This window comes from Ursus arctos, unplaced genomic scaffold, assembly GCF_023065955.2.
Source record: "Ursus arctos isolate Adak ecotype North America unplaced genomic scaffold, UrsArc2.0 scaffold_24, whole genome shotgun sequence".
In the NCBI taxonomy this organism is placed as follows: domain Eukaryota; kingdom Metazoa; phylum Chordata; class Mammalia; order Carnivora; family Ursidae; genus Ursus; species Ursus arctos.
Genome location: NW_026622919.1, coordinates 42,526,820 through 42,544,196, shown reverse-complemented (window position 1 = coordinate 42,544,196; position 17,377 = coordinate 42,526,820). Strand labels below are relative to the sequence as shown.

The 17,377-nt window shown below is 52.4% G+C and overlaps 1 protein-coding gene across 4 annotated transcripts in view; it reads right to left on the bottom strand.

The window, feature by feature from the left end:
- Positions 1–17,377, bottom strand: part of ABR (ABR activator of RhoGEF and GTPase) — a 174,690-nt gene that overhangs the window by 90,212 nt on the left and 67,101 nt on the right. For 3 of the 4 annotated variants that reach the window (XM_026517793.4, XM_057317831.1, XM_026517794.4), the window contains exon 2: positions 2,843–3,027. In XM_026517793.4, coding sequence (XP_026373578.2) covers positions 2,843–3,027 — 185 coding nt within the window. Of the gene's footprint in view, positions 1–2,842; positions 3,028–3,248; positions 3,350–17,377 lie in introns of those variants that run through there. The other variant, XM_048226974.2, reaches the window with a different exon arrangement.

Genomic DNA, 17,377 nt, shown 5'->3' with positions numbered 1-17,377 from the left:
TGTGGGGGGTGGGCCTCATCTAATCCACTGAAGACCCAAATAGAACAAAAAGGCCGAATAACAGCGAACTCTTCCTGTCAGTTGAGCTGAGACATGAGTCTCTTCCAGGCTTCAGACGCAGCCTGAAACACTGACTCTTCTTGGATTTTGAGCCTGCTGGCCTCAGACTGCAACTCACACCATGGGGCTCTGCTGTTCTTAGGCCTTTAGGCTCAACCTGGAACTAATTATACATCATCCCCCTGTGTCCAGCTTGCTGCCTGCAGGTCTGGGGGCTTCCTGGCTTCCATAAGGAAGGGCACCATTCCTTATCAAAAATCTCTCTATAGATCTAGACACAGACGCAGACAGGCATCCTATTGGTTCTGTGTCTCAGGAGAACCCTGACCAAATACAAAGACCAAACCTTAGGCTCCCCAGAACAAGCTGGCTGCAGTTTGGGTATGAAATGCCCAGCTGCCAGAGGCCAGACATCTGAATATCTAGAACAATTGTCTGATTTAGTCCAAAAGTCCCCTTGGTTCCCAAGGCCCCAACAGGAAGCCTGGCAGGGAGGGGCCCTGCCTAGCCAAATGAACAGAGCCAAGTAGCAGAAACCTTGGTTTTCTTTTTTTGTTGTTTTCTTTGTTTTGTTTTTAACCAAAACAACCCCCAAGTACTCAGGAAGGGGTGTGTCAACTCTCTCCAGCACCCCAATGTAAACAGCAATACTTGTGGAGTCCACTAGATGGGGCCAGCGACCCAGCCGAAAGGGCGGAAACGGGACTAAGTCGAGGAGGGAGGGCCCACAGGCCGGGGCGCACCGGGCTGGAATCATCCCCAGGATCCCCAAGTTGGATAAATGCTCCCCACCTCCTAGCATGACTTCTAGCCAGCGGTGTAAAAAATCAATTCTGGGGTTCCCGAGCCCCAAGCCCTCAGTCGGTTGTCACTGTAGGACCTCTGGATTTCAAAGTCCTCAAACCAAGTTATTCCCTCGTGAGCCACCAAGCAAAATGAGCAGCCACAAGGTGAAAAAAGTCACTGCCCCAAAGCCTCAGAGCTCTAGGCTGGGAGGTGGGGTGGGATGGGGGTGTCTCCCGTTGTGCCTGCTTCACTGGAGAAAGCATCCAACCATTTCACCAAGGAACCTAAAAATCAATGGACAAGCACGCCAGCAACGTAGGTGGTCACGTGATGAGGGAAGGAACCAGGACAGGGAGCAAGGAGGAAGGCAGACAGGGGAGAAGAAAATGGCAAAGGTGCTTTTCTTTCCAGCGAGCGGCTCTATTCGGCTGCACGGTCTCAACTCTCAGCCAGCATTCCTGACCCTGGGTTGGGTCCTACAGTGAATCTTCCTGCACCTGCTCATAGTGGGGTAACAGCTGAGTCCTCCAGGGGTCCTCTAAGCTCTGTTTGGTCAGAGACCCAAAGGCAGAGATAGGAAGCAACAGTGTTCTCCGTGTTTCCTCTGGTTGGCCTCGGTTCAGGTCCCAGAATACTCCCTCCTTCATCAGTAGAAAAACCCTACCCTGCCTATCCAAGATGGTGGTCTCTCACCTTCCTTAGGGAAGACAGGATGACATCCCAGAATGCCAGCTGTGGGGGTCCTGAACCTCAGCCCTCCCCTCCACCTCCCACCTGCCCCCACCATCCGTTTCCAAACAAGCACTGCCTGGCAACCACTAAGCTCCGCCTCGGCCTCTGTTGCCATGGCAACAATATGGCTTCCCCCAAGTGGGAAGCTGGTTGCCAAGGCCCTTGTTGCCAAAGGCTATAACAGCCACCCCGGTGTGTGAAGAGGGGGTGAAAGCTCTGGAGAGGGGCGGAGGGTGGCCAAGGAGGCTGGGAGGGAAAGAAGCAGGGGGTTCTCCAGAAATGGTAGAGTCCAGGCAGCCCTCCTGCTGGAGTGGGGATTGCTGGGCCCTTCAGGAGGGGAACAAGTATCCCACAGCACCTCAGTGAATGCTCCTCGGGGGTATTAGAGGGAAGAAAGGGGACCCCCCCCCCCAGAACACACCTGGACAAGCCCTCTACCAAGCAGGACCGGGCACTCCAAGCCCCACCCCCACCCTCACATGGAGGAATGGCTTTGATTCTCCCCAACTCCAGAAAAACAGCCCCCAGAACCCCTCTGTCTCATTGCTCCTGTGTCTCAGGTGCTGGCGTACAAGCTGGGCACAGATAGAGCCAGGCCCTGCGGCCAGAAACAGCATTAATTACAAGGACTGCAAACGTCCCAGCCTGTCTCAAAGCACATACTTAATATTCCTCGTAAAATGCTTCTCTTTAGAGCAGTCGACAAGAGGAGAGGGGGACACCATTAGGGCTCAGTCCCTTCCAGAGTCACCAGAGGAGGGCAGAATGGGGCTCTTGATCTTAGGGAATGTTGCCAGAGCAGCTCACTCCACCCCACAGAGAGCAGAGACCAGCCTGGCTTTGCTGAGCCGGCATCTGGACATCTACAGCCCATGGGTCACGTGTGCAGCCCCTGCCCCACTCCGGCCCAGAAAGAAGAGCCTGTTCCCTCCCCCAGGCCCCATCCTGCTCCAAGAGGGGCTGGAAGAGAAAGCTGAGAGAGGAAGTGAGGGTGCCCAGGGAAGCAGATGGCTGGTAGAGGAGGCAAAGATAGGTGCAGGGGTGGCAGAGAGAGCAGCAGGTGGGGGGGAGCCTCATCTGTGAGGGGCCCAGGACTAAAGTGAGATGACGAGGGTACCAAAAACATCCAGGCCCTCGTTTCCCCAGACCTGCTTCCCCAGTAGCATCCCGAGTAGAGCCCGGCCAGTGACGCCCATGCCTGGCCTGCCCCCCTCCCCTACAACACCCTCTTCTCCAACCCAGAAGGCAAAGCCGGTGTACCTACCCCAGGTGCCAGCCCCTCGGGTGGGGTGGGGGAGATGCTGTCCCCGCCGCCCTGGCCACGGGCACTGAGCTGGGGTGACATGGTGGGCGACTCATCGATGTACGGCATGGTCTCCGAGCCCTCCGGGGGCCCCTTCTGCTCCTCATTCCCCTCTCCGTCGTAGTCGTCTGCCCCGTAGCTGAAGTCTGAGACAAGGAACAAGAAAGGCCACTGAGAGTCCTCCACGAGGGCTGCCAGGGACTGGTAGCGCAGTGGGCGCCGGCGGCGACCCCCCGCGGCCATGCCCCCCAACGCAGCATGCACGGCCTGGCCCGGGCCTCGCGAGGGGCTGGGGAGTGCCAGCAGGCGCTGGGCTGCGGTTCAGGGGCTGCTGGGAGTCGGGGAGCAGCAGCTCTACAGTCCCCACCCGCTTAATAGCATGTCAGTTGCGGATTTCGAGCCGCTGTTGCCTTTGCCTCCTGCCTAATTCCAAGTCTAAAAATTCACAGTGGGAGCAGGAGGCAGGACGCTTCCAACTCTCCTTTCTGAGTCACCATTTTGCTTTTTATAGGGAATAAGGAGGTGGGGCGGGCCAAGCGATGTCACTTCCTGAGCCCCTCCTCCTCGGGTACCATTTGTACACTGAGCCGATCCCTGGTGTGGGGGGCAGCTTCGGGGTGGAGGGCTGAGGCACTGTACCCGGGGAGCCCTCACTCCTCCGAACAAGGCCCCGGCGCAAGATGGAGCGCAGGGCTGGCGGAGTGCGGGCGAGAAGGTGGCTCCGAGGCCTGGCAGGGACGTGGTTTCACAGCAGACTCGAAAGCTGGCACTTATTTCTATAATTTCAGTGCAGGCTCCCTTCAGAGAAGAGGGAAGAAAAGGCTGCAGGGACGTCGAGCTGCTGTTAACAGCCTTGGCACTGCGGGCCCCAACCAGGCTGCAGACCCCACGCACAGATGCCCCTCCTGGGGATGGCAGGCCGGGCCCACGGGGGCACAGCACCTCAGAAATGCCCCCTAGCTCCACCAGGGGCATCTCTCCTGCAGGGGCATGAGTGACCCTCTCACTGCCCTTCACCCCGTCTGGGCCTTGTCCCATCATCTGCTCAGATGGCACTTCTTCCAGGACGTCCTCCCTGGTGTCTCAGCTCAGAATGACAGCAATGTGGCCTTCTAGTGCCTCTGTGGATCTTGCGCATTTGTCCCTGTGCCCCTGGGGCGGGAACTAGGTGTCTCGGCCATCGCTGTGTGCCCAGCATGCGGCAGGATCTCGGGAAACGTGTGCGGAGTGGATGAATGAGCAGAGGAATGCACTGTCCCTCTCAGGTCTCAGGCCTGAGCCAAATTCTCCACGGGGCCCTGGCTTCTCCTCTTCTGTCACAACATACCAGCCCCTGGGCAGCCAGCAGCCTGAGAATGGTGTCAACAGGTCACCAGGGCGTCTGGCCACGGCTCTACTCGTCCAATCTGGCCCTTTGGCAGCCGAGAGCTTCCCCCAGGCTTGCCGCACCTGCTCCCTGACTTTCTCTCCAGTCCCTGTGCTGACGGCCCATTAAGCTGTCAGAGGATGTAAGCTATTATTTTTTTCCCCAGAACAAGCATGCATGTGAAGAACCACAGGGTCCAGCCCCCGAAATGTGCGTATGCCATGCACATGGAGACAGGGCCCGCTGACCGGAGGACACAGGGCCTATGCATGAGGCTGCCAGGGGGTGAGCCAACTCTGCTATTTCTGGGGGGCAGAAGGAAGGCAGAGAAGCTGCAGCATCCCTTTGGCCCACGTCTGGCCCTGAGAGGGGGCCCGGCTGTCTGGTGAGGTCTACTCACTTTGGAGAAACAGGAGGAGGGAATGAAACATCACGTTAACCTGCCATCGCCCCTCCAGGAGGCTCCAGGCTGCCCTGTGAGTGCCCGGAGTCAAGGCCAGGGGTGGGAGCGACGGAGAACCTGACCTGGTCTAAAGTTCAGATTCCAGCAGGCCATGCTGACTCTCCTGTACACTGACCTCTATTTCCAGAGGTCACGGGACCAGATCCGGATAAGATCCAATTCATCCTCATCAGAGGGGCAGCCACGGGCCTGCATCCCCCACTCCTCTGAACCTAGCTACATTGGTAAGCTGTTGTTACCATCCCCAATTTACAGACAAGTCAATGAGTCTCAGAAAGATTTGCCCAGAAAGGATCTGAACCCAGGTCTGTCTCCAAATGCCATCCTTTTCCCTTTGAGTTTCTAACTTCCAGAGAAGTCTATTTCCACAGCTCTCCTGGTCAGGGGAGGCTGACCAAAGACAGGAGGGACGGGTGTCTGCCACAGCAGTGGGGGAGGCCCGGGAGTGGAGGAAAGTGCACACAGAGTCTCTGCAAATGTTCCCGATACTTTCCCTATTATTCCACTCTCTGTCAAACGCTTACAGGCCAGGAAGTTAGTCAGAGACCCAGGAGAGCCCTTACCAGGAAAAGGGATACAAAAGATGCAGAGAAGACAGAGAAACCAACCCTCAGAGAAGGAAAGAGCCCTGGGGACTCAGGAGGATGGACATCGACCAAGCACAGGCTTCTGTGAGAGGCCATGGATACAAAGGCTTGGCCGCCAGGTCTCCAAGAGAGAAGGCAGAGGAGGCTGCTAACAGCCAATATCCGTTTCCCCTCCTAGTAACAGAAATACCATTATATTTGGAGTGGCAGTGTGCCCAGTGGCTAACTAAAAGACTACTTTCCCTAGTGGTGTGGGCCACGTGATTAAGTTCGGGCCAATGAGATGTTAAGTGGATATGTGTGAAACTTTGAGGAAGGCTGCTAAAATCGGTTTTAAGATTGGTTTAGCTGGAAGGTATGCCACTTCCCACCCCCACCCCCACCCCGGATGTCTCTTCCTTCTATTGCCAGTTTGGAAAGCAGATGGGATGGCTGGAGCTCCAGCAGCCACACAAGCCATGAGGTGACACTGAGGATAGAAGCCAGTGCTGAAGCTGATGATCAGAAAGCTGGGAACCTGGGCTGGTGGCGGCATAATGAGCTGCCATACCACTCCAGGACTGTCTACCTCCAGATTTCTTCTTCTTCTTCTTCTTTTTTAAGATTTTATCTATTTCACACAGAAAGAGAGAGCGTGAATGGGGGGGGGGCTGTGGAGGAGCAGAGGGAAAGGGAGAAGCAGACTCCTCACTGAGCAGGGAGCCTTACATGGGGCTCGATCCCAGGATCCCAGGATCCCGGGATCAGGACCTGAGCCAAAGGCAGATGCTTAACAAACTGAGCCACCCAGGTGCCCCCAGACTTTTGCACGAGAGAAAAAAATGCTCATGTGATTTAAGGCACTGTTATCTAGCTTTTATTTGTACTCAAACATAATTGTAACTGATCCAGATGATTCTCCTTGACATTCTGTCTAGGTGCTTTTCCTACTGCCTTCACTGCCTTCCAATTCTCCTTGGTCTCTACGTCTCTGCCCACCCCTTAAAAACAGGTATTCTCCAAGTGTCCTTACAATAGAATACTGCTCACCAATAAAAAGGGACAAACAACTGATACTTGCAACAACAGAAATAACTCTTACAGGCATTATGCTAAGTGAAAGAGGTCAGACACCAAGGAGCATACCCTGTATGGCTCCACTTACGTGAAGTTCTAGAACAGACGAAAGTACTCTATGGCTGAAAATTAAAAAGGAAACACTGGTTACCTCTGGGGTTGGGGCAGAGACAGCAGTTGATTGTTAAGGGGCACAGGGAACTTTCAGGGTGATAGAAATGTTCTGTATCTTGGGGCACCTGGGTGGTTCAGTCGGTTAAGCATTGGACTCTTGATTTCAGCTCAGGTCATGATCTCAGGGTCATGGGATCAAGCCCCGCATCGGGCTCTGTGCTCATCAGGGAGCCTGGTTAAGGACTCTCTCCCTCTGTCTCTCCCCCTACTTGCACACACACTCTCTCTAAAATAAATAAATCTTAAAAAAAAAAGAAAGAAAGAAATGTTCTGTATCTTGACAGGGATTTGGGGTACACAGGTGGAAGCATTCGTCTAGTTAATGACATTCATGCTTAAGTGTTTAAATGAGACGTACTGCCGACTGAAACACATAAAAAGAGATGGATTGATGGTGCTCAAAGGAATGGAGAGATGTATGACAAAGCAAGTGTAGAAAACAGAAAACATCCCCAAAGTACAGATAATTATAGACTCTAGATGGTGGGAACATGGTATTCACTGCACAATGCTACTTCTTTTTTTTTTTTTTAATTTTAAGTAGGCTCCATGCCCAACTCCATGTCATGAACTCAAGAACTCATGACCCTGAGGTGAAGAGTCAATGCTCTACTGACTGAGCCAGCCAGGCGCCCCCACTATACAATTCTTTACACTTTTATGTATGTTTGAAAATTTTCATAATAAAATGCCGGGGAAAAATTGGTGCTCTCCAAGCTTCTGTCACCCCTGCTTTGCTCCCTCCCCCAAATTGTATTTACACGCCAGGGAGAGGGCTGGGCTGTAGACCCATCTCTCTGATTGGTTCCTGGACATCTCCATCCTCAGGAACCTCAAATCCACCTTTTTCCCCAAATTAATATGCTAGATTGCTCAAGTAGGAAACCTAGGAGTCATTCTAGATCCCTCCTTCTTCCTGCTCTTCATCTCCTATACCCTGAACTATCTCCACTCCCCAACCCCTTCCCACCGTCACCATCTCCTATGAGGACAATTCCAACACTATCTCCCCATGAGCCAGACTGAAAATCTGATCGTGTTTCTCCCCTGTTCGAAATTCAACAGTTCCGCATTCATTTCAAGGGTAAAACTCAAACGTCCCAGCTTGAGGCCCTTTATGGTCAGCAGGTGAATCTACCTTTACAGGGTCATACTCCACTGCTGAGTAATATCAGACACCTTCCAGACCCTGCAGTGGGTTCTCTAGTAGCCCCCAAAAGATATAAATGTTCAAATCTTCACCTCAGTCCCTGTGAATATGACCTTATTTGGAAAGAGGGTATTTGCAGATGTCATTAAGTTGAAGATCTCGAGATAAGATTTTCCTAGATTAACCGAGTGGGTCCTAAGTCTGATGATGTGTCCTTGTGGGCGACAGAAGGAGAGAGGATACAGAGGCACAGAAGGCCACATGAAGAGAGCTTGGGAGAGGCAAACAAGAACTCTCCCCTACAATCTCAGCAAGGAGCACTGCCCTGCCAACACCTTGATTTTGGATTCTGGTCTCCAGACTGTGAGAAAATAAATTTCTGTTGTTTTAAGCTACCACGTTTGTGGTAACTTTTTTTTTATGGCACCCCTGTGAAATTAATACAGTCCCCAGACACACGACACTGGTTTCCCCCTCTGGACTTTGCACATGCTGTTCCTAGACCTAGAACACCCTCCTCACCCCTTGTCCACCCCGTGAAATCCTAGTTAGCCTTCGAATCCGTCTCAGCTGCACCCTTCTCCCAGGAACTTCCTTGTCTCCTGAATATATAAAGCACTTTTGCAAACTTCTGCAAAATGAGAAAAAGGTGAACACTTCAACTTTCTAAATGTTAGAAAAATGAAGAGAAAATTAAGTAGGGAGCTACAAATGGTCAATGTATATATACATTTAAAATGTAATCAAAGAAAATGCAAGTACACACACACACACACACACACACACACACACACTTTTTCTTTCAAATCAGCAAGGTTTAAAAAAAATACCCAAACTTGTCAGGGAACAGGCAGCCTCTGAAACTCTTGGAGGTTATGGGGGCACCTGGCTGGCTCAGTCAGTAGAGCGTGTGACTCTTGGTTTCAGGGTTGTGAGTCTGAGCCCCATGTTGGGTGTAGAGATTACTTAAAATAAAATCTTAAAAAAAAAAAAAAAAGAAAGAAACTCTTGGAGGATATGGCACAATTTGTCTGAAGTCAGTTTGGTAACTGGTTTCGAAAGTTTTAAATAGTTGGCACAGCTTTTAACCCAGTATAACCCAAGACTGTGTCCTAAGAAATTACTTAGACATGTATCTAGGAGCGCCTGGGTGGCTGAGTCGGGGAAGCGTCTGCCTTCGGCTCAGGTCATGATCTCGGGGTCCTGGATTGAGTCCCCCACCAGGCTCTCTGCTCAGCAGGGAGTCTGGTTCTCCCTCTCACTCTCCCTCTGTGCTCTCTCTAATAAATGAATAAAATCTTTTTTAAAAAAGAAGCGTATCTAAAAATAAGGTTACAAGGTTATTAATCACAGGGTTGTCTATGATTGTGAAATATTAAAAACAAACTGAATGATTATAGGGAATCGGTTGAGGAAAGTATAGTAGTTCTCCAAGATGGACTACTATGTAGCCATTAAAATTATACGGATGGTGTATATCATCTTATTACCTGAAAAGGGAAATAACAGTGTGTACAGTATGATACTATGTTTGAAAAAATAGAAGTGTCTCTAGGTGCATAGAATAAGTGCAAGGCAACAGCACAAAACAATCAGAAAGCATTCAGGTTCTAAGAATTTGGGAGAAATTAACCTGAGCTCTGCTCTCTAGGACACTGGCACATACTGCTTGTCTCCTACCCAACATCCATCTTCCCTTCATCCCTGCGTACCTTACGCCGGTTTTATATAAGGTAGCAAAGGACCCAGTTCCAGGCAAGATGCTCGCTTTTTCTGACTCTCTTGCAACTAGGAGTGACCATTTGACATCATTCCGGTCCATGAGACCCAAGGAAAGCATGATGGGGCCTTTGGCAAGGCCCTTGCTTTGAGGATAAAAAAGGGACTTCTTGCCTTGAACTCAAGTGTGATGACTGGAGCTACGGTGGCCATATTGCCACGTGAGGATATGATCAAGAAAGAACACAGACGTTTCCTAGATGCTGTTGAGCTACTGAACCACACCAGAGAGAGCCCATCTCATTTTTTACTAAAGGGAAAAATATAAGCCCCTGAATGTTGGATTTTCTGCCACTTAAACACATTCCTAAGTGATTCCCTTACGGCCCAGCAGAGGAAGGCTGTCCAACGAGCAAGAAGACGTCCTCAGTGCCATGACGGAAGGACAGCACAGGTGAGGCAGAGAGGAGGGAGGAGGCAACAGTGTGGGTGGGGGGATGGCTGGAAGCGCTGAGGTGCTGCTCAAAGGGAGGTGGCTTATCACTGTGCCTAAGAGCAACAGCCTGGGGTCCCACAGCTTGGGTTCCAATCCAGGCTCCATCACTTCCTAATCCCTCTGTGCTCAGAAGAGTGCCTGGCACAGGGCAGCCTCCTCTGAACGGATATTGGTTAACCCAGTGAATGTGAAAGGATGACGAAGGGGCCAAGTGCCCAGGGCCGCTTTGAGGACGAACTGGAATAACGCACACAAAGCACTTAGCACGTAGTAAGCACCCTATAAATCTCAGCGGCTATTATTAATATTATTAATTGAATCTTGAAGGATGTGTGGGTGCTTGCCAGGCGGATGGGGATGGGAGCAGAGTTCTAGGCAACGAGAAGAGGCTTGGCAAAGGCACAAAATGTAAAACAGCAGGGCCCCTCAAGGGGACTATAAATAGCCCAGCACGGCTAGAACACTGAGTGAGCAGGCGGGTGAGGTGGCAGATAACCCTGGAGAAGTGGGCACAGACTGGCACACCGAGGGCCTCGTGAACCAAGCCTAGAGTTAGGCAGGACCCAGTGGGGCTGGCTGATCTGGACCATTCCCTCATGTGGGGTCTTGCCAGCCACATCATTGCCCAATATCCTTAACTTCAGATAATTCTGCCTGACGCCTATGTTCCTCTCTTGTGTTACAATGCAGGCAGAATCCTGGGACCCCCAGATCTCCTAGGAGTCATCCAGATTGGGACCACATGTGAACATAGGGTTCCCTAGTCCAAGCCTGTCATGGAGCCTGGGCCAGATGACAGGACGGGAGCCAACCAGTGACAGACCACAGTGACCGCAGACATGCTCTTTTGGGGCAAGGTGGAGAGTTGGCCCGTTGGGGGTAGGTTCAAGCGCAAATGACCAGCCCTCATTTCCACCAGCCTAAGTTCTGGTAGGTGCAAGGGAGGAGGAAGGGGTGCCTCACCAGCTGGAGGTGGTGTCACCTTGACACAGGTGTCAAGCTGTTCACCACCTTCCCCGAGGCTGTCCAGCACCAGCGATGGAGGGACATAGCCAAACGTCCTGTGCGTCCTGCTATACCCGACCTCCAAACCCAGAGGCGGAGGGCAGTTTGGGGGATCTTTCCAACCTCTCCTTGGCCACTCTAAGAACCTGTGGGTGCAGGATCAAGTTAAGTTCTAGGTGTGGAACAGTCCTGCCCTCCCAGCAGGGGTGCTATGAGGGCTCATATTAGGTGAAAAGCTGATTTCCTGCCCTCCAACCGACAGAGGAATGGGGAAGGGCAACCTGGGGAGAACAGCTGGGGGAACCCAGTCCTGACCATCATTCCCACCAAAGCAGCATCGAAGGTCTTCAGAGAACATCAGAAGTCTCTGTGTGCCACACGCTGCGTTGGGCGGTAACAGAGCCCAGGGGCATAGACTGCGCTCCTGCCCTCTGGGATCTCCCGGCGTGGAACTATGCACGCTCACTGCCATTTGCGACTGTGCTGGGCCCCAGGGCTGTGCACAGCCAGATCTTCCAGGCCACCCAGTGATGGACAAATCTTACAAACATGCTGAACAAGAAACCAGACACGAAAGGGTGCAGACACAGGATTCCATTCATATGAAGTATCCCTCCATCGTTGGTGATAAAAATTCTCGTCCGTGGCTCCCCGGGGGCGGGCTGTGGGAGGCAGTGGGTGTTGACTGGGAAAGGGCAGGAGGGAACATTCTGGGGTGCTGGCAATGTTCTCTATCTTATTCTGGGGGGTAGTTACGCAAGTAGCCACATGTAACATTTAAAACCAAGCAAGCAGTACCATTATGATTCTCATTTACAATTGGGGAAGGGAGGGCATAGGGAGTGAAGTCACTTGCCCAAGGTTTACCGGCTGGCACGTGCAAGACAGGGTTGAACATAGATAGTCTGACCCCAGGACTGGTGTTTTAACCGTTATAACGTGCAGGACCTGAACGACCAGAAAAGATGGTGCAGGTGGGTTGCTGTCAGGGCCCACAAGGTCTGAGTGTCCCTGGATGGGAAGTGAGACAGAAAGGGAAGGAAGGGGGCGCCTGGGTGGCACAACGGTTGGGCGGCTGCCTTCGGCTCAAGGCGTGATCCCGGCGTTATGGGATCTAGCCCCACATCAGGCTCCTCTGCAATGAGCCTGCTTCTTCCTCTCTCACTCCCCCTCTTGTGTTTCCTCTCTCGCTGGCTGTCTCTATCTCTGTCGAATAAATAAAAATAAAATCTTTAAAAAAAAAAAAAAGAGAGAGAAAGGGAAGGAAGAAGCTGGTCCCAGTGAGGGGAACAGAGCTGCAAAGAATGGGGTTAAGAACTGCGCCCTTTTGTCTGGGCCACTGCCCAGAACAGACTGGTGGAGCAGGAGCTGCGGTCCCGGTGCTCTCTTGCACGGACAGCGTCCTGTCACTAACTCCCAGAAAATGATTCTGCTCCCTGCTCAGACCTCCCCAGATGCCAGGTGCTGGGCTGAGGCCTGCAGTGACCCTGTTGGACACGTAGGGCTCCCCAGTGTGAGCCCCTCCCCAGGAGATGCCCAGATCTGCTCACTTCCCGCCAGATCCTCTAACTCCCCCAAATTCGTCCTCCAACTAAGGTGGGTCTTCCCACATTCTCAGGAGGCCAAGACGCTGGCTAGGCTCAACCGCTGGGGTCAGTTCTGAGGCGGACAGCCCCTACAGTGAACCTCATCTCCACGCAGCTGAGGGGCACGCAGGGCTATGAAACTTGGCCTCCCCACCTCTGACGTGGGGGACTCGAAGACCCCAAGGCCGATGCATAGTCTAGGGTCTTCTTGCCCGTGCCAGAGTTGGGCTGCCATAGAACTGGAAGAACTGTGTTTTGTTCCTCATCTTTGAGACGGGGGTAACAATGCCCATGTCACAAGCTGGTTGTGAGCTGACATTAAATAACATAATTAGGTTAAAGAACCTGGACAGTGTGTGGGCAGAACAGTCATCAGCAGAGTTCAGCTGAAGGGACAGGAAAGCAGGATGGACACTTTCAGGGCCCCGTGACCCCAGCAGATCTAGGAGATAGCCCTGGGAGACCCTCGGTGGTAGCATGGCACTAAGATGAGGCGTCCCCGGACCAGCCTCTTTCCAGCCGCTCCCTTCTCCGTACCCCTGCTCTACAGCCAATAGGAGAGGGGCTGGGGAGCCGGGATAGCACAGTGGTCCAGGGCCTGCACTTTGAGTCAGATTCTGGTTATAATCCCAGTATTGCCACGTATAGCCATGTGACCTTGGCAAGCTACTTAACCTGCCAGAGCCTAGGTTCCTCATCTATAAATGGGGAAAACTCATAATGTCTATACCTCATGAGTTTTCCATGGGGTCCCAAGGAGAAAATATATTAGTGCGAGGCACCTGGCCCAGGGCAAATGCTAAACAGTAACCGTCATTACCACCTTGGTCCTCTTCCTGTGTGGTGAGTGCCCTCAGGAATCTCCTAGTCCTCAAAAAACAAAAAAACAGAATCAGGGCTTTGGAAACAGACCCCTGGGCTACGGTCCCATTGGCTGGCCCAACTGTTCCTCCATCAGCCAATATTCAGGAGGCTCAGCTTAGAGCAAGGCATCACAGACCATCAGAACAGTTCAGATCTTCAACTTCAAGACACCAGTTCCAAACTTCACTGCTCACTGGCATCCCCTGGAAAGTCTGGAAACTACTCATATCTGGCTCCCCCTCCAGAGATCCGTATTGAATTGGGGGGGGGGCTGGGCATCAGGGCTGTTATAAGCTCCCCAGGTGATTCTAATGTCTTGTAAGGCAGAGAACCACCGGTTAAGACAAGGACCCTGCATCCCAATGAAACCCAACTCTGAAACAGCACTGGGAAGCCACTGGCCACGTGGTATGAGAAGGGCAGGGAAGGTTACTCGCAGAGGCAGGATTTGAATTAAGTCACGAAGGACTGGGAGGTCTACCTGGGAGGAGGCGAGGGAGGTGGACATAAAGGGCTTTACTCAGATTGTACACCAGGGGCAGGCTGGGGGGAGGGCAGCCCTGTCCCATTCACGCAGGGCCTGCAGCAGCCACCTGGACCACAGGGTAGCCTCCTCCTCACCTGGACGCCTTCACGTAGGCCCCGGAGCAGGGGCACTAACCCAGCCAAGGGGCAACTGGAAGACATGGCAGAGGCGACGGGGCAACTGGTTCCTGGAGGTGCCTCGGAGAGTTGGAGTTGGAGCCCTTGGTTCTGGCTCGGCCTCGAAGCTGGGAACAGACTCCATGTCCCCCATGGGGGTATGCCTGGGCCTCTCTGGTTGCCGTGGAGATTCGATCACATCCTCTACCTCCAGGCTCCCTTGGGGAGGGAGGCAGAGATGGGGGCCGCCTGGAGAAGCCAGGGCCCCAAAGCGTGAGGCACAGGAATCCTAGGTCATGGGGTTCCGTGGCAGGGGCAGAAGCAGCAGGCGAGGGGGCAGGGGCCTGCCAACAGCCCCGGGCAGAGACGAGAGAGTGGCTTCCGCAGTGTCCAGGCTCAGAGAGATTGAAGAGAAATGCTATTATCTGCACCGTGTTTTATAAGGCACAGAGCAACCCTGCAGCTGAGATCTCACAATATGCGAACTTGTCAGGGTGGATATTAGTCCCCCATTTTACACAGGGGGAAACTGAGGCTCAAAGAGGTTCTGGGTCTTGTCCAGGGCCAAGAGGCGAGGCTAATAAACAATAGACCCACAAATTAAAGTCTACTCTTTGGACCAAGTCTCCCACCCAGGCACAGGGACCTAGAATTTCTAGGACTCTATAGAAAATTTCTAGAACTCTATAGAAAAAGCAGTTATATGCTCACTGACCACGTAGGAATCCTGATGCAGAATGGTGAGATGACCTTGCCATCACAGAGGAAATCTTTCTGTGTAAATGAGCAGTAGTCATTCAACAAACATCTCCTGCGTTATTAGCCAGATGCAGTGAAAGGAACGGACCCCAAGCAGGAATGGGCAGCCCCCACTGCTACTAGTCATTGGCTTACAATCAGTCATTGGCTTACAATGAGTCAAGCCTGGGGCCAAAAGTCAGACAAATCTGGGTTCTGGTCCCAGTGCTCCTGGACTTGCAGCAAACGGCTCACTCTTTGGGAGCTCCTGCTTTCTCACTGTGAAACGCGATGGTACAGCTGCACCGCCCATTCCATGGGGCCGCTCTGAAGAGCATTATCAGATGCCAAACGAGAAATACTTCACAAACAGTATAGCATTCAATCAATCAAACAAAAAACACTCCTCTACGAAGAAAGTCAATTTCCCATTTGGCATTTGGTTTATTCTGGCTTCCCCCACTAGGTGGCAGGAGTCTGGAGAGCGCTCACCCAGCAGATGCTGGGTGACTGCCAACTGGCTGATCCCATTCGCTGAAACTCCTCCGAATCTCCTCCCATAACGACCAATTCAATTATTTAGGGTCTGGGGTCCGGAGGTCCCTCTGACAAATCCTACAGGAGTTCTAACCCTTGTTAGAGTTAACAGCTTTAACTGGTCTCCAGCTTCCCCTCTGAACTGTCATGGATTGATGACAAGTCGTGATCCTGGACTGATTTAAGGCTCTGCTCTTCTTCCCCTCTGCCTGCATGCTGGTGGCAAATGCTCCTTGGCCCCAAAGAGGCAGAAGGGGGAATGCATAGGATGCAGTGAAGAGGGAGAATCAAAAGACCATTATGACAATGACTTTTGAATCCAATCCCACTTATCGCCCGCCTGGGATGGCCTCCTCAGAGACCCCTCTCCCATATATGGTTTCATGAGTCTCTAGAGTATTTATGAAAAATTAAATGAATCTCAATCTAGTGCTGAGAAGTAGGAAGGGACAGTTCAGGAAACAGATAATGTAAGGTCCAGAGGGGTCAGTAAGTCAGACCCCGAGAGCAGCCTTATACTTGGGTGGTGGCCAGGATCGGAATCTATGAGCCCTGCCCTCCACACTGGGGGTTCCCTTCAACCCCCACCCTTCTCTGCAGAAGTCGGCCCGCACACCCTCACACATACATGCACAGAAACACCGCACATCTCTGTCCACGCTCCAGGAGGACAGACTCGCCAGCATTCAGCTCAAGCTGCTGGCACTCCGCAGAGCTTCCCTCCACCTTAAAAATCATTCTATTATTGAACGGGGCCCTATGAGGGTGCCTCAAAACGCATGCCCTTCTCTGCCCCCTCACCTCCAGGGCATCAGTGGTTTTGCCTGTTCCAAGTTCCTTTTTGTCATCCGCTGAGAGGAGAAGAAAGGAGATGAGAGGAGATGAGAGGACCTCCCCAAGGCAGGGGCCTCTTCCTGAACCACCAAATCACCTTTCCTCTGGAGCCGTACAAAGCCAGGTGAGGGCTGAGCTGGGGGGAGCACTGCGGTTCGCCCAGCCAGCTTGTTTCTGCTCTTTGCCCACACGCACACAGAGAGGCACGCACAGGCACACACACTATACACACATGCACACACACGCACACACAGATATGGACACATATCCACATCAAGGCCCCGCCACCTTCTGACTCTCTGCTCTGATCAGCCCTCACGCAAACTCCTCCGTTCTCCTTCTCCTGCTGCAGTGACCTTGGAGGCCATGGGTTCAGAAGGGGCAGCCTCCATTGGGCTGGGTCCCTGAGTGGCCACGTGGAGCAGAGGCCCCTGCCTACCAGCGACACGCTGGCACCTGAGGGCCAAGCCTTCCCACCAACTTGGTGACCCGCCCACTCTCCCAGGACCAAGCCGGCAAGCCCACCCCTGACCGAGCCCCAAGGATGGCCTATTGCTGATTGTGAAGTAAGCCCGAAAGGAGACAGGGCAGCACCCACAGTCACTGTAGCCTTACTCACGAGCCAAAAGACTTCACAAACCCAAGTCTCCAATGATGGATAAATGCATAAATGAAAGGTAAACGTGGTAATAGACATACAATGGAATAGTAGCCAGGCTTAAAAGGAAAAAAAATTCCAACACACACTACAGTGTGAATGAACCTTGAGGACATCATGCTGAGTGAAATAAGCCAGTCGCAAAAAGACAAATAGTGTATGATTCCACTTACATGAGGTACTTAGAGTAGTCAAATTCACAGAGACAGGAAGTGGACTGATGGTTGCCAGGGCCTCGGTCGGGGAGAACGGGGAGTTAGTGTTTAATGGGTGCAGGGTTTCAGTCTTGCAAGATGACGAGAGCGCTGGTGATGGATGGCGGGGACGGTTGCACAGCAGCGTGAGCGTACTTAACGCCACCGAGCTGCACACTTAAAAATGATTACGGTGGTAAGTTTTGTTTTATGTATTCTATCACAATTTAAAAATAGAATAAAACATAATTTTAAAAAAGCAGACAGGAAGGCGCAGAAGGAGCAGAACCAGAGACAGAAACTCTTTCGTGGGGATTAGCAGGGGCAAGGGGACTAAACCAGCCCTGGAGTCCACTTAGTTTCCAAGGAGGGCTTTGGAGTCACTTTCTGAGTTCCATAGGCAGGTTCCACGTCCACAGTTACCTTG